This window comes from Sarcophilus harrisii, chromosome 1 (assembly GCF_902635505.1).
Source record: "Sarcophilus harrisii chromosome 1, mSarHar1.11, whole genome shotgun sequence".
Classification (NCBI taxonomy): Eukaryota; Metazoa; Chordata; class Mammalia; order Dasyuromorphia; family Dasyuridae; genus Sarcophilus; species Sarcophilus harrisii.
The window spans coordinates 402,771,954-402,790,048 of NC_045426.1; the positions used below are offsets into that span (position 1 = coordinate 402,771,954).

Consider the following 18,095-nt stretch of genomic DNA (forward strand, 5'->3'; position numbering starts at 1 on the left):
TCATCTGAAAATGAAAACTTTGAAATTGTTTTCTATGGCAGCTCACAGATCTAAAGATCTCCAATTTTATCCAGGCTAACAGTTTCTTTTTTTTTCAAATGGGTTAAAAAATAGGTTATCTAAATCAGAGTTAGAGCAAGGAAGAACAAAAAGAGACAATTTATCAAAGGATTTTTTTCTTTCTATTAGAAAAGGAAACAAGAAATTGTGTTAGCCTCTTTAATATTAATGTTATTATGATCTTAAAGACTGTACCTGAGAAAATCATTTCAAATTTCTTTTTACCTTTCAAATTTCTTCAACATCATTAATCCTCGCTCTGTGTTTTGAATATTTTCAAATGTGATATCCATGAATACCTGTAACTGATTCTAAAATAAAAGAAAATCTGATCATGCTTTGCAATTGTAATATTAATGAAAGTCACAAGCTTATATTAATATAGTTCAGAAAAGTCGTGATTTCAATTTTAAAATACCAAATGTCTATTAATCAATAATGCCAATCACAATTTTTATCAAAATCCTTTAAACTATAATAGAACAAGTAATCCTTAATACAGTTCACTGAGATCACTTTGTGCTTGATGTCATGCCCTATTACCTACTGGACTGCTGGACACTAATCGAGAATGAAGTAACAGCTAGGAGAAGATAATCATTTAGTTTTAGAGAAAAGCCATTTAAGTGAATTTTGGAATCAAAAAGCCTAAACTACTATATAATGTAAGAAGGCACTTGTCCTTGTGAACTGCTTCTGTGGAGATCTTATAAAGAAATGTCAAATCCATCCCGAATCATATTTTGTCTCATTTATTCATACCATTTGTAAAGAAGTTAGAAAAGAAGAAAGAAAGAAGGAGAGAAAGACAAAAGAGAAAAAGATGCAAACAAAAAAATGTCAGAGATAGAGAAAAACAGACAGAAAGACAGAGAAAGAGATTAATCAAAAAAAAAAAAAAAAAAAAGAAAGAAAGAAAGAAAGAAAAAAAAAGAAATGAGCAGGACCAGGAGATCATTATATACTTCAACAACAATACTATATGATGATCAGTTCTGATGAATATGGCCCTCTTCACAATGAGATGAACCAAATCAGTTCCAATAGAGCAGTAATGAATTGAACCAGCTACACCCAGCAAAAGAACTCTGGGAGATGACTATGAACCACTACATAGCATTCCCAATCCCTGTATTTTTGTCCGCCTGCATTTTTGATTTCCTTTACAGGCTAATAGTACACTATTTCAAAGTCTGATTCTTTTTATACAGCAAAATAACTGTTTGGACATGTATTCTTATATTGCATTTAATCTGTACTCTATATAACTTGTAAATAAAAAGCTATCATAAAAAAATTTTAAAAACCAAGAATCCAATAAAAATGCTTTCTGTGAATATAAAAAAATAAAATGTGACAATTAATCTCAAAAAAAAATTAATACTACCTTGCAATGCTCTATTACAGGTCTATCACAAATAATACAGGTAAACATTTGGTACAAATTCTCTAAATTTGTGCATTTTGTGTTTCTTTTGGGCTACTTTAATTCTGCTTTGCTCATAGAGAACAACACTTTCTTTGAAGAAAGCACACATGCTGAGTAGTCCAGTGCCAGTGCCTCTCATTTCATGCAATCATTTTCAAAGTTCTTAAAAGAAACTTTGAGCAAGTTTTTGTATTGCTTTTCCTGACCATCATGTGAATACACTTGCCTTATGAGAATTCTCCATTAACTAGTATTTTAGGCAAGCATACATTTGACATTGAAACAATGTGAAAAATTCATTACTCTCTATAGTAGAGGTTGAATGTTAGAGAAAGAGTTAGAGAAAGAACCTCAGAATCTGGTATCTTATCCTGCCAGATGATCTTCAGAATCTTCCTAAGACAATTTAATTGGAAGCAATTCAGTTTCCTGGCATGTCAGTGGTACACTATCCAGATTTCATAGGCATACAACAATGAGGTCAGCACAATGACTCTGTAGACTTTCAGTTTCATAGTTAGTCTAATATCTAACCTCTCCCATACTTTCCTTCAGAGCCTCCCAAACACTTAACTTAATCTGGCAATGCATGTGTCAATCTTATTATTAACATGGACTTTCCCAGAAAGTATACTGCCAGGAAAATGAACTTATCCACAACATTCAAAACTTCTCCATTTGCTATAACTGATATATTCCACATGGATGGTATAATGCTAACTAGTGGAACACCTGTGTTTTCTTAGTATTATTAGGCCAAAATTAGCACAGGCAACAGAATCAAAGGCCTTGGTCAGTCAAATCAAGAAACATTGTAAACAGAACTCTATTCTGCTCCTGGCATTTCCCCCAAAGTTATTGAGCAACAAACATCCTATTAAGATCATGCCTCAGCCCTTTCTGAAGCCACAGTGGGCAGAGGTAGATAGCCACTTTCCAGGTGAAGAATCAGTGAAAAGTCAGGAGGACTTTGAGAAAAATCTTGCCAGCAAGGAATAAAAAAGAGAACCCCCCCATCATAGATTGTCAAAGGACAATCTATTTCCATTACTTTTATAGAGATGAATAATAGAAGTCTCTTGAACTCCTGGGAATAACCTCCTTTTGCCATATAATCCAAAAATTTTCAGTCAGCTTTTGTATAATCAATGGACCTTCCACCTTATAAATCTCAGGTGAGATAGAATCAATACTAGATACTTTGCTACAAGAGAGGAGCTTAATTGTTGCATTTAAAACCTTTTCTTTGGTTGGAAATTTGCCTAGAGATTGATTTCAATGGCTTCAGCATTGAATGACAGGCTTTTGGGAACACTATGAAAGTATTAGCCTACATCTCCAGAATCATACCCTTATCACTAATCAGTGTGACTCCATCAGCACTGAGTAGCTGAAGTGCACCATAAGTCTTTGAGACAAAAACAATCTTCAGGATATCTTAAAAATGTTTATTATCATCATAAAACTGAATTTCACCAGCTTTTTTACTGGGCTAAGAATCCTTTATCTTTCTAAGCTTTGCCTGTACTTTACTTTTCATGGAGTTAAATTTGCCTTCTTAGAGATGGATAAATTATCCTGCTGGTAATTTTTTAGAGGTCTCGTTTTTCATTTGATAGCTTCTGAATTTTCCCATCATATTTATCAAACTAGTCTTGATATTTGTTGAGTTTCTGATCAGATGAGTAAATATGATGCTGTACACCAAATCTCTGAAAGCTTCCCACACCTTTTCTCCTCCACTGTTGCCAATTGTATGCTTAGTCAACTTCCCTTCAAAGTTTAGTAACAAACTGTTCCCACTCAAAGAAGTGTTCAAATCTATTGATATGAAGTCTTTTGGCAATCATATTATCTTGAGACTTTCATTTTTGTTGTGTGAATATTTGACCTGGAGAGGAAAAGATTTTTACAACATTGATGAAGAGGGTATCCAGATTTTCACAAAATTTTTCTTTGACCTCATCAGGGTTTGTCATGATGGGGGCATAAGCATTGATGATAGTGGCATGGCATTTTCTTGCAAGTGACAATCACATTGTCATGAGCCTGTAATTTATTCATTTTGATAGTCATACACATTTGTTGACTAGATTAGTTTTGATTCCAAAACCTATGTCAGCTTCAAGATATTCTCCTCCACTGCTGCCACTTCAAAAAACCATGTATACAACTTTGATTTCAGTAAACTAGCTTTCATTTGGTATCCTTGATTCACTCAGGGTCACTTTTTGAATGTGATACGTGCTGAGTTTTTCTTGAAATAAGAGCAGTTTGTCTTTCAGATATACTGGATTTTGTGTGGTCTATAAGTGTATGCACATTCCATATATCGATGGTGAGTAAAATCATATTTGCAAAATTTTTTGTATATTTTTGTGTTTTGACCACATGGTGAAATCCCTGCCTGCCTCAATAAAGGCCAGACTTCAGTAAGCAGACAATTTTTAGAGAACCATTTCTAGCACCTTCCTTACACCAAGAGGTAAGCATGTGGTCTTTAAAAGGCTGCTCAGACCAACAAAATCCAACAGCAAGAGATACAAAGAGAAATTCCATTCAGAATAACTGTCGACAGCATAAAATATTTGGGAATCTATCTACCAAAGGAAAGTCAGGAATTATATGAGCAAAATTACAAAAAACTTTCCACACAAATAAAGTCAGACTTAAACAATTGGAAAAATATCAAGTGCTCCTGGATAGGTCGAGCGAATATAATAAAGATGACAATACTCCCTAAACTAATCTATTTATTTAGTGCTATACCAATCAGACTTCCAAGAAAATATTTTAATGATCTAGAAAAAATAACAACAAAATTCATATGGAATAATAAAAGGTCAAGAATCTCAAAAGAATTTAAAAAAAAATCAAATGAAGGTGGCCTAGCTGTAACTGATCTAAAACTATATTATAAAGCAGCAGTCACCAAAACCATTTGGTATTGGCTAAGAAATAGATTAGTTGATCAGTGGAACAGGTTATGTTCACAAGACAGAATAGTCAACTATAGCAATTTAGTGTTTGACAAACCCAAAGATCCTAACTTTTGGGATAAGAATTCATTATTTGACAAAAACTGCTGGGATAACTGGAAATTAGTATGGCAGAAATTAGGCATGGACCCACACTTAACACCGTATACCAAAATAAGATCAAAATGGGTTCATGGTGCATACCCTTTGATCCAGCAGTGTTACTACTGGGCTTATATCCCAAAGAGATACTAAAGAAGGGAAAGGGACCTGTATGTGCACGAATGTTTGTGGCAGCCCTCTTTGTAGTGGCTAGAAACTGGAAACTGAGTGGATGCCCATCATTTGGAGAATGGCTGAATAAATTGTGGTATATGAATATTATGGAATATTATTGCTCTGTAAGAAATGACCAACAGGATGACTTCAGAAAGACCTAGAGAGACTTACACGAACTGATGCTGAGTGAAATGAGCAGGACCAGGAGATCATTATATACTTCAACAACAATACTAGATGATGACCAGTTCTGATGGACCTGACCATCCTCAGCAATGAGATCAACCAAATCATTTCCAATGGAGCAGTAATGAACTGAACCAGCTATGCCCAGAGAAAGAACTCTAGGAGATGACTAAAAACCATTATATTGAATTCCCAATCCCCATATTTATGCCCACCTGCATTTTTGATTTCCTTCACAAGCTAATTGTACAATATTTCAGAGTCTGATTCTTTTTGTACAGCAAAATAACGGTTTGGTCATGTATACTTATTGTGTATCTAATTTATATTTTAATATATTTAACATCTACTGGTCATCCTGCCATCTGGGGGACAGGGTGGGGGGTAAGAGGTGAAAAATTGGAACAAGAGGTTTGGCAATTGTTAATGCTGTAAAGTTACCCATGCATATAACCTGTAAATAAAAGGCTATTAAATTTTTAAAAATTGCTGACAAAGAATAAAAAAAATGGGTTCATGATCTAGACATAAAGAATGAGATTATAAACAAATTGGAGGAACATAGGATAGTTTATCTCTCAGACTTGTGGAGGAGGAAGAAATTTGTGACTAAAGACGAACTAGAGACTATTATTGATCACAAAACAGAAAATTTTGATTACATCAAATTAAAAAGCTTCGGTACAAACAAAACTACTGTAAACAAGATTAGAAGGGAAGCAACAAACTGGGAAAACATCTTCACAGTTAAAGGTTCTGATAAAGGCCTCATTTCCAAAATATATAGAGAATAAACTCTAATTTATAAGAAACCAAGCCATTATCCAATTGACAAATGGTCAAAGGATATGAACAGATAATTTTCACATGATGAAATTGAAATTATTACCACTCATATGAAAGAGTGTTCCAAATCATTATTAATCAGAGAAATGCAAATTGACAACTCTGAGATACCACTACACACCTGTCAGATTGGCTAAGATGACAGGAAAAAATAATGATGATTGTTGGAGGGGATGCAGGAAAACTGGGAGATTGATCCATTGTTGGTGGAGTTGTGAACGAATCCAACCATTCTGGAGAGCAATCTGGAATTATGCCCAAAAAGTTATCAAACTGTGCAAACCCTTTGATCCAGCAGTGTTTCTACTAGGCTTATACCCCAAGGAGATACTAAAGAAGGGAAAGGGACCAGTATATGCCAAAATGTTTGTGGCAGCCCTGTTTGTAGTGGCTAGAAGCTGGAAATTGAGTGAATGCCCATTAATTGGAGAATGGTTGGGTAAATTGTGGGATATGAATGTTATGGAATATTATTGTTCTGTAAGAAATGACCAGCAGGATGAATACAGAGAGGCTTGGAGAGAATTACATGAACTGATGCTAAGTGAAATGAGCAGAACCAAGATATCATTATATACATCAACAACGATACTGTATGAAGATGTAATCTGATGGAAGTGGATTTCTTTGACAAAGAGACCTAATTCAGTTTCAATTGATCAATGATGGACAGAAGCAGCTACACCCAAAGAAAAAACACTGGGAAATGAATGTAAACTGCATTTTTGTTTTTCTTCCCAGGTTATTTTTACCTTCTGAATCCAATTCTCCCTGTGCAACAAGAAAACTGTCTGGATCTGCACACATACATTGTATCTAGGATATACTAGGACATATTCAACATATATAGGGCTGCTTGCCATCTAGGGGAGGAGGTGGAGGGTGGGAGGGAAAAATCAGAACAGAAGTGAGTGCAAGGGATAATGTTGTAAAAAAAATTACCCTGGATTCTGTCAATAAAAAGTTACTATAATAAAAAAAATAAAAAATAAAAGGCTGCTCAGATACTCAGGGAGTTTCCAAATCCTACTGCTGCTTCCAGGAAAAAATAATTCTATGCCCTTGTCCAGTGATATACCAGGTGATATAGTTCCCAGTGTACCTGCACCCGCTGCTTTGTCACTTGCCTATTGCCACAGGAATTTGATATATGTAAAAATGGTTTAAAAATGGTATGGGTGATATATCTTTTGATTTGTACATGAATTGGATTTAAGTGAGGCAGAGTTGCATGAAATTGTTGGCCTGACTCTTTCTTCCTGAGTCATCACAGTCCTATGGCAGGATAAAGTCAAGATGACTAGTGATGGCTTGAGATGCACTGAATAACCTTGGGTGTCTTCAAAGTCTAACCAAGTCTTAACTGTTCCATAGCACCTCCTTTGGCCTTCACAACCATGGGAACAAATTGTTCTTATTCTATCATTCCATGAAGGAAAGTCTTCACATGACAGGGATAGATTCCCATCCCTCCAATTTACCCACAGGTTTGAGATCCCTCAATTACCCTCAACCTGATTTAGCCTGTCTGCTGAAATGGTTTGCCTGTGCATGGCCACTGCACATGTCACAACTCTTGGAGCCATAGGTAAAAGTTAGATCAGGTACACAGGTATATTGTAAAGCAGTCCTTAAAATGGCTCAGCAGCCCTCACACCAGAGGTACCAGTCTTCTGACCATAGCCTATACCTTCACCTAAACAATCAGTAAATGTAAGCATTCTTTTTATTCTGTTGAATCAACCTTAAAAATGTTTGTTTCATTAGGACCAAATCTGTTATTGTATTATTGTAGAGTTCCCTATAAGGAAATAACTCCTTCTACCAATACAGATGGCATCCCCCTCTTCAATTCATAGCTTTGGAGAGTTTCTCATGAGACTCAGGGGTTAAATGACTTACCTATATACAAAATTTATCAAAGATGGGACTTGAATACAAATCTTCCCGATTCCAAATCAGTCACCATCCATTAGACAATGCTGCTTCTCATAATATGAGTGTAAAAATAATGAAAGGAAAACAGTGGAATATTCACTGGCTCTGAAATCTAATCTCACCTTTGATGTGTATGACCTCAAGTAAGTCACCTTAATTTTGGACTTCATTTTCCCTGTATGTTTTAGAAAGTGTTTAGACTAGAGATGGCCTCCAGGGTATCTTCCAGTCCCACTTTTATGGAATTGTGATCTATGATCTTATGACACAATGGATATTGATTCTTGGGAAGAAGACTGCTGTTGTGTCTCTCTTTTCCTTAGAGGCATATGAATCAGCACATGTGAATGAAATAGTCAGGACAAAGGAGAAGTAGAAGGAACTTTCAAAATAGATAGTAGGAACTTATTTTCTAACTTCAAAGAGAATAAAATGACTCTCTCCTTTAACGGAGTATATTTAATTCAAATCAGTAATTTCTGGAGGGCAGAGGTGGCACTGAAGAGGGTTCTTCCCTCTACTATCTAAAATATTTATTGATTGCACCATTATGAAGGCAGAAGATAGAACTTGGTATATTATTGCAAATATTTGATTCAAATAGAAAGTAAATTTGTGCATGTTATTTATTTCAATAAAGTTAAACTTTTTAGAACTAATTTAGAAGATGGAAATTTATCTTCCTGTATTGCAATAGTTATTAGAAATCATTATCTAAAGCTATATTTATGACCCTTTAATCCATGAGAAAGAACACTCAATTATTAATCTGAAATCAAAAAACATTTTACCTCTATAATGAAGAGAGGTAATGCTTCTCTTCTGAATCCCTTCTTCCTTCTGAATCCCTAATGATTAGCAGTATTATACAGACGAGGAAAAAATAAATATAAGAATGTCAATAAGAATTTCATCATACAACTTACATGAAGGTCATTGGTCTCCTTGCAGAATTCTTCATAATCTTGATCAAAATCAGTTTTCCGATGGTCTAAGAAATTATATTCTTTTTTCTTTATGGTGGCAACAATACTCTAAAATATTTACAAAAGAAAGAAAGCACTGGTAAAGCCACAGTAAAATACACTTTAAAATAGATATTCTCTTGTTTAGAAGATTTACACTTGTTTAACCCATATTGGATTACTTGCTGTCTGTGGTGGGAAGGGATGGGGCAAGGGAAAATAAAAATTGGAATACAAGGTTTTACAGGCACAAATGTTGAAAACTATCTTTACATATATTGTAAAAAATAAAAAGCTATTATAAAAAGTATATTCTTTAAAATTAGATAATGAATGAAGAGTGTACAAATCAGCTCAAAATTTCTCTCTTAACATGATATTTAGGGGCATATTATTATACAAATAGTAATATACTATTTTTATAACACTAATATACTACTTTTTTACATATAGCTATTAGATTCACAAAATATTTTAATATGTATGAAGTTCATTCTTAAACTTTGTAAAAATTTAGATTCATTTTTTTAAATTATAAAATAAAATTTTAGTTGTATCAGTTGCAAGAAAGGAGCTTATTTTAAGCTGATTTTTAAGTACCATGTGAAAATAATTGCAAAAATAAAATTCATTGTGAAAAAAATCTACTTGCCGTCTTTGAAAAAAAATTTGAATACAAACAATACTTCAAATAATTCACAACACAAGAGAAAATATGCCCCCTCAAAAAAATCAAATAATAACAGCTAAGTATGAGATATTCTTTGAAGTTTCAAATGTCTTGAATAAAATTCAAACCTACAATCTACCACATGAAGAGTTCTTAAGATTTATGACCTCCCTTTGTTCCTGCACAGCTGTAGTTTATGCAAATGAAAGTATGAATTAAGCAATATCTTTCATCAAGAGTACTAATCTCAGAAGTTGTGCTTCCTCTGAATAATGAATTGTAATTCTTTGTGATCATCTTTATGTTTTACTTTTTCTCATTTAATAGTATGGGTTTTTTTTTTTCCAATTACAGATAAAGATAGTTTTCAAAATTCATTTTATAAGATTTTGAGTTACAAATTTTTCTCTCTCTTCTTATCCCTTCCTCTTTCCCCAAGACAGGAGGCATCTGATATAAATTATACACATACAATCATGTTGACTATATTTCCACATTAATCATGTAAAAGAAGAATCAGAAGTAAAGGAAAATACAAGAAAAAAAAAACAAACAAAAAAGTGAAAATACTATGTTTTGTTCTGCATTCAGATTCCATAGTTCTTTCTCTAGATGTAGATGGCATTTTCTATCATGAGTCTTTTGGAATTATCTTAGATCATTGTATTCCTGAGAAAGTTGGTTATAGTTGATCATAGCACAATGTTTCTGTTACTATGTATAATCTTCTGTTTCTGCTCACTTCATTCAACATCAGTTCATGGAAGTCTTTCCAAGTCTTTTTTTTCAATCTGCCTATTCATCATTTCTTATAAACAAGACTATTCCCTTACATTAACATACCACAACTTTTCCAGCCATTTTCCAATTATTGAGCGTCGCAAAATTTCTGATTCTTAGTCAAAACAAAAATAGCTGCTCTAAATATTTTTGAACATGTGTGTACTATTCCCTTTTTTGTGATTTCTTTGGGAAACAGACCTAGTAGTGACGTTACTGGATTGAAGAATATGCACAGTTTTAGAACCCTTTCAAATCATCCTTCCAAAATGGTTGGATGGAAAAGGACTCACATATGCAATAATGTTTGTAGCAGCTCTTTTTTGTGATGGCAAGGAATTGGAAATTGAGAAGATGTCCATGAATTGGGAAATGACTATTTGAATATGTGGTGTATGAATATAATGGAATACTATTGTTTTATAAGAAGTGATGAGCAGATTGATTTCAGAAAAGCTTGGCAGAACTGATTTTGAGTGCAGAAAGCAGAACCAAAAGAACATTGTACACAGTAATGGCAAGATTATGTGATGATCAACTATAATAAACTTAGCTCTTCTCAGCATTACAAGATCCAAGACAATTCCAAAAGACTTGTGATGGAAAACGCCATCCACATCCAGAAAAAGAACTATGGAGATAACACAGAGCAAAGCATATAATTTTCACTTTTTTTGTTTTTTCTTTCTCATATTTTTCCTTTTTGTTCTAATTTTTCTCTCAAAACATTATTCATATAGAAATATGTTTGAGAAATGAAATGAAACTTTTATCAAATTGCTTACTGTCTTGGGGAGGATAAAGGGAAAAGAGACAGAAAAAAATTGCTACTCAAAATCTTACAAAAATGAAATGTTGAAAATTATCTTTGCATGCCATCAGAAAATAATAAAATTGTATTTAAGAGATGGGCGGGGGAGAAATGGTTGGATCAGTTTATAACTCCATGAACCATGCATTAGAGTTCCAATTTTCCCACATCTTTCCCAACATTTATTATTTTCCTTTTCTGTCATATTATCCAATCTGATAGGAATAAGATGGTATATCAGAGTTGTTTTAATCTCTATTTCTCTTATCAAAAGTGATTGATAACATTTTATATGCATATAGATACCTTTAATTTCTTCATCTGAAAACTGTCTGTCCCCTGTCCTTTGACTACTTTTCAAAATAGGGGATGATTTAAGTCTTATAAAACTGACTCAGTTATCTTCATATTTGAGAAATTAGGCCTTTATCAGAAATGTTGGTTGTAAAGATTTCCTCCCAACTTTTTACTTCCTTTCTAATCTTGGCTACATTGGTTTTTATTGAAAAATGGTTTTGAATGTGCAAAAACATTTTTAATAAAATCAAAAGGGCATTTCATAATACCCTCTATCTCTTGTTGTGGTCATAAATTCTTTCCTTCTCCACAAATATGATGGGTAAAATATTATTTGTTCTTTCAATTTGTGGCATACCATTTATGAGTAAATCATGTACTATTTTGACTTTATCTTGATATTAGGTATGAAATATTGCTATATGCCTAGTTCCTGCCATTTTGTTTTCCAGTTTTCTCAGACGTTTTTGTCAAACAGTGAATTCTTATCCCACAAGTTAGAATCTTTGGGTTTATGCAACAGTAAATTACTATAGTCATTGTACCTAATCCATTCTGGTTTGGGATACCTAATCCATCATTGTATTTCTTATCCAATAGTAAATAATTCTGATGATTGCTACATTTTAAATCTGGTACAACTTGGCCTCCTTTTTTGCAGTTTTTCATTAATTCATTTGATATTACTGTCCTTTTGTTCTTCCAAGTTAATTTTGTTATTTTTTCCTGCCCTATAAAATAATTTTGGTAATTTGGTAGGTATGGTGGCACTGAATTAGTAAATTAATTGAGGTAGGATTTTCACTTTTGTTATATTAATTCAACTTATCCATGAACAACTGATATTTTTCCAATTTTTTAAAATTGACTTTATTTTTGTAAAAAAAATTAATTGTGTTCATGTAGTTCTTGAATTTGTCTTTTTAAATATTTTTTCCTTTATATTTCTTGTTGCTGGGCTTTGTTAATAGTATATAGAAATGACTTATGTGGAGTCATTTTAGATCCTGAAACTTTGCTGAAGTTATTACCTATTTCAAATATTTTTAGTTGATTCTTTAGGATTCTCTGAGTCTACTGATATTATCTACAAAGAGTAATAATTTTCTTTTTCTTCTCTTATCTAAAAGTGTCATTTAGTAAAATATTGAATAGCAGTGGGAATAATAGGCAACCTTGTTTCACTCCTGATTTTATTGGGAAAGCTTTTATCCCCATTACATATAATATTTGTTGATAGGTTTTGACAAATATTATTCCATTTATTCTTCTGATCCTTAGTGTTTTTAATATGAATGGGTGCTTTATTTGTCAAAAGCTTTTACTGCATCTCGAGATAATCATATTATTTCTGTTAGGGGGCATAGTCCCAAGGTTCTTTTACTGGGGACCAGGGAGTCTGTTCACTGACTTTTTGTGGTAATGTCTCAGGTGTTGGCACTTTGCCTATTGAACTGGAATAGCCTGACCTAGCCATACCTGTTGTGTCAGGGTTCTGGGGCTAGTAGTTTGTCTTCTGAGCTGGAGCCAGAGGCCTCACAACAAGCCTGCTTTGCCACTGGTCTGCTGAGGGACATAGGGTGTCAGTTGCTGTTCTGTTTTGTGGCTAAGAGACTTGCCCAGATACTCACTGCATTGGGCTGTGCTCCATTTTTACTCACATGAGACAGCTTTCCCAAAGTCCTTCTAAGTTATCTTAAGCTGAAAATTTTTTTCACCCCATTTTTTTATGTTATGTCACTCCAGAATGTACTTAGAGACTTAATTTAATGTTACTTCTGAGAGAAACTGGGAAAAGCTCTCACAACTTCCTAGTTTTTATTTGCCTTCTTGATTCTGCCTCATGGTCATTCTTAACCATGCTCTAAGTCATACTCTAACAAAAAATCCCAAACGTGACATGGCTTTAGAATCTTTATAAGCAATAGTGTGCCTTCTACTTCAGTCTATCTTTAAAGATCATTTCAGATTAAACATCAGGCAAAATCTCTCAGTAAATAAAATATGAATTCTCTGAATTGAAGTTCCAGTTTAAGTTAACCTATTCCTCTAAGTCCTGCAATTATAGAATTATACCTTATATTAATAAAAATTACTTTCTACTTAAAGATCATTTAAAGTTAGAGTCATAGCACTATGACTACAGAAGCTGAAGTGACTTTCAAAGGTCACAGTGAATTGGTTGCAAAAATAAGTAAGTATAGGAAAATGTCATATTTTAATAAAGGGATTATGATTTTAAATTTTTATCTATTTTTTCAAGAACCAACTTTCAGTTAGGTTGAGCAGCAGTTAAAAATCAAAATGAAATTATAAGAAAGAATGACACTCATTGAAATACAAGAATATATCTATTTGAACAGATCTATTTGAAAAAGCTTTTGACTACAAAATAAGAAATGAATTAACACCATTGACTCAAATATCACCCTTTTTAAAAGAAGTTTAACAAAATAAACCACACAACCAAGACTCCAAAATAACCTAGAAATTTCCTCAGCTAATACATACTAAATGGCAGCCAAAGACAATACTTTTTAGAATACAAATTCACTTGAAAAATGTTATGTAAAAAGATAGATTATAAATACTCTTTTTCTTAAAATTAAAAAAAAATGTACAATGTAATAGAAGGGAAGATGAGAACGTACAGAAAATGTTATATGAGAGTTAAACCAGATCACTCCAAGATCCTTTACAGAGGAAACTAGAAAGAACAAATAGACATAAAATATAAAAGGTATTTGATCACTTCTACTGAAATTTATTCTAATTACTGGTGATTATTGAATCAATACACCTTGCTTCTTAACATCTCAGGACCCAATTTTAAAAGCACTTAAGTAGTGTCTTTTAGTTCACCTAAAGGAGAGGAAAATTCCAAATGAATGGCAAATATTATCAGTGGCACTAATTAAAAAGGAAAAGATTAAAAAGACTTAAGTATCTGCTAGTTCGTAATTCCTACTTTCTTATTTTTCTAAACACATTATGAAAATGATTTATGTGTATATCAAGTGTCCTTCATAAAAATAAGGGAAGAAAAATGTAAATAATTTCTATTTTTCTACAATGGGAACATTCATAGTCACCAATCTAATCTAACAAACATAATTAGGAAGGCCAATGTGCTATAATAAAATACCTAATACATTCCAAAATAAAGAACAAATTATTTTTAATAAGCATTGTTACTTTCCTTCAGTCATTAGACATACCACAAAGCAATGAAGCATGTTATTTGCAAAGTACACAAAATAATTTATAATTTTATATGGTTATTATACTTGTTTTAAATATTAAAAAGGAAAGACAGAACTCAGAACCTAAATAGTTAACAATAATACCAGTTAGCCCTGAAGTCAGGAGGACCTGAGTTCAAATCTGGTCTCAGACACTTAATACTTCCTGTGTGACCCTGGGCAAGTCACTTAACCCCAATTACCTCAACAAAAATAATAATAATAATATCAGTTTAAAAAAACAACAGCATCATAGTTTGGCAGAGCTTTTTCTGAATAAACAACTATTTGGTAATCTAATGGAAAAGTTATCAGGTACTTTAAAGAAATCATAATGGGGGGAAGAGAGGGAAGTTGGGAGAGGTATGCTTTATTTTTAATACCAAAGAAAACCTACTTTTTCTAAATTATATAACATATAATAAAATATACATTTTCACCCATAAACATGAATAAACACTATTGTTAAATACCATTCAGATTCATTCTCTTCATAAAGGACAATAAGATGTATTTTTTCTATAATAGGCAAATTACATCAATATTTTATTTCTTTTAAATTGCCCTTCAAATTATTTAAGTTGGTAAAATATTTAACAATAATTAATCATCAGTCCAGATGGCAAAATTGGTTTCTGAAGTATATTACCTGGAATTTGGTTGCCAAAATTTCTATCCCTTCAATTTTAGAATCTTCAAGAACTGAGTATCTTGTAATAGTAGAGAAAATGCCCATGATCTTGGTAAGACGTCGGTGAAAAGTCTCAAATTTTCCAAAAATATACATCTCACTGAATTCAAATTGCTTTTCATTTGGATTCTGCTCAAGCTTTTGTTTTTTCTTTTGAAAACAATTCTGATATTCCTAGATATCAAAAACCAAAAAATTAAAATAAGAAAAAGTAGCATGAGAAACAATAATGTTGCATTATTAATTATTAATTAATAATTAATGTTACATTATTAATTAATAATGTTACATTATTTTTTTAAAAGAAGATGACAAAAGTTTACAAAAACTTCCTGGGAAAGCTGAAAGTATTGGCATTAATAATATTAAAGTTACTCATCTATCTATAAATCAATATGCCAGGAAATACATAAAAATAAAATATAGGGTGAATTCATAGCCTAAAATGGGTTTTGGACAGGAGCAATAAGAACACAAGAGGGTACTCTTTTGTGGGAGTTTCCAAGATTGCATCTTATGCTTGTTAGCTCTGAGTTTGAGGTCCTAGGCCTTGGAATATACTTACCAAACATATTTGGTATGTATTTATTGAATTTAATTCTATTTGTACCTCTTCCTTCTTCCATAATATATACTCCTGAAGAGTCAAGTGTTTGATTTTTATCTTTGTATCTTTAATGCTTACCAAATAACCTATACTCAAAAGCCACATAATAAATTCCTATTGAATTAAATTATTTTTTACTTACTTACTTACTGAGCTGTAGGTTACCTGTTTGAGTTTAATAGCAGATAATATTTTTTCCATAACTACATCCTGAGGCTGATCCCAGATGGTGGCAGTTCCATCGTTAGTAATATAAACTTTACATGCAGTTATCATCTGATTTGTCACCTTGAATTTTAAGGGGGAAAGATGATAGTTTAAAAAAAAAGACTATTTCAAGAGAAGAGAATACTGATGATCTCTAGAATTCCTGCTTAGACTAAGATGCTATGACATTATACTTTAGATGTGTGTTGTTTATTCTTTTATTAACTTTATGAATAAGCACATTATCAATGTGATAACAAAGGAGTCTATGCTAGAGGTAACCAGGATCTGAGTTTAGAAAGATCTGCTACTGAGTCAAGAAAACTTCAAGGTTTCCTTTCGGAGTAATAAGGGAAAGTGATACCTGTTAAGGATCAATGGAAGTAGCAATGTTTCTCTTAAAAGACATAGAAATAGACCATTCTGGGGTGGCAGAGGGAGGAAAGAGTACATAAAGAAAAGACAATAGTCCTCATTTAAGACTTGGTTCATATATCAATACTTTAAATGTCTCTATATTCTTACAGAAGAACAATACAAAATAGGAATAACAATAATTCCACCAAACTTTTTGAGTCAGGAAATAATGTTTAAAAATGTGCGTGTGTGTGTGTGTGTGAGAGAGAGAGAGAGAGAGAGAGAGAGAGAGAGAGAGAGAGAGAGAGAGAGAGAATTGTAATTATTGCTTTATAGGCTGGAGAGTTTCCATTGACTTATATTTTTATTATTATTCCTATCTTAATATTACCAAGCAAACAATTGTGATGTTAAATGAACTCTAAAGTATGAAATATGAAGCAGGAAGTGGCAATTTAATATAAATTTTTATTGAAATATCTCAAAGGAAAATGAAATAATGTCCCAAATATCATATGAGTTTCTAAAACATAATTTTATTTATTATAAACATCAAAATAACTAATAGAACATTTGGTCTTAGAACTGTTTCATTAAATTTTCCTTAGATCAGTCTTAATGTTGTCCCACTAAAAGTTTAATATCCTTATTTTAGACACTTAATATAACTAAGCTCTTTTTTAACAACAGAGTACATGGGTGTTGAATACTATCAGTGTAATAACCTTTCCATTGAAACTATGTCTTTTAAAAAGAAAATCAGAATGATCCTAACCCTCCAATGAGTACTCACCTTTACAAACAAAGATGTTATTTTTTCAGAGGTATTGTAATAACATGATATGTTGTAAATCATTTTAATTGCATTGATCAGTGTAGGAATTGTATCAATTATAGATACCTGAAAGACAACAAGTAAAAGTTGAGGAAGAAAAAACAGTTTCAATAGAAATCTAATACTTTTCAAAACAAGTTTTCCCTAGGACATTACAATTATTTTCCATTAATACTATTCAATGCTCCTTTACTAAAGTGTTCTTCCAAAACCTTGTCAGTGTAGAGGTATCTTTGAGATTTCAAAGGCTATGATCATGGAGGAAATAAGTTTAGAACAAGTTTCACTATTGGACCAAGAATAGACTGTATATATCATTCAAAGAGCAGTCCATCACCTGAATAAATTGCATCACCTTTCATTTATACTACTATAAACTTTCTAACTAGCATTCACCTTATTTCTTCTTAAGCGACCATTCACTTTCCTTATGACCTCTATTATCTTTATCCTAAAACATGATCCCAGCTCTAACTTCATTCTCCTCCCTTTCTAATCTCAATCTGTTAATAAATCATTTCAACTATCCACTATTTACTATGAATAAAATACATTTGGGAGAGGTTTCTGATCAAAGCAGAAAGGATTACTATTTACATTCAATCTGAATTAATCTGGACCCAAACAATGATCAAATGGGGCTTGGTCTGGAATCTATTGACTAATCAATGAGAATCTGAGTGGTTTGGGTTTAAGCGTGGTCCTTAAGAAAGATTCTTAAGAAAGGTCCCTAATAAAGTAGATTCTTTGCTTTAGTTGTTATCTAGCATCAATCACTGATTGCCTCACAAACTAAGACCTGTTGAAGACCTTAACTTAAAAAGGCCATGGTCTCCCATTTCATTCAGGGCCATCTGCAGTCATCTTGATCTATATCTGGCCACTGGACCCAGATGGCTCTGGAGGGAAAAGTGACT

At 32.6% G+C, this 18,095-nt stretch overlaps 1 protein-coding gene across 1 annotated transcript in view; it reads right to left on the bottom strand.

Annotated features, from left to right (window-relative positions):
- The window catches only part of DNAH5 (dynein axonemal heavy chain 5), a gene marked incomplete at its 5' end in the record, with an annotated part of 276,873 nt that overhangs the window by 233,836 nt on the left and 24,942 nt on the right, over window positions 1–18,095 (bottom strand). The window contains 5 exons of the mRNA XM_031946282.1: window positions 286–371; window positions 8,643–8,750; window positions 15,131–15,346; window positions 15,945–16,067; window positions 17,137–17,244. Coding sequence (XP_031802142.1) covers window positions 286–371; window positions 8,643–8,750; window positions 15,131–15,346; window positions 15,945–16,067; window positions 17,137–17,244 — 641 coding nt within the window. The remainder of the gene's footprint in view (window positions 1–285; window positions 372–8,642; window positions 8,751–15,130; window positions 15,347–15,944; window positions 16,068–17,136; window positions 17,245–18,095) is intronic.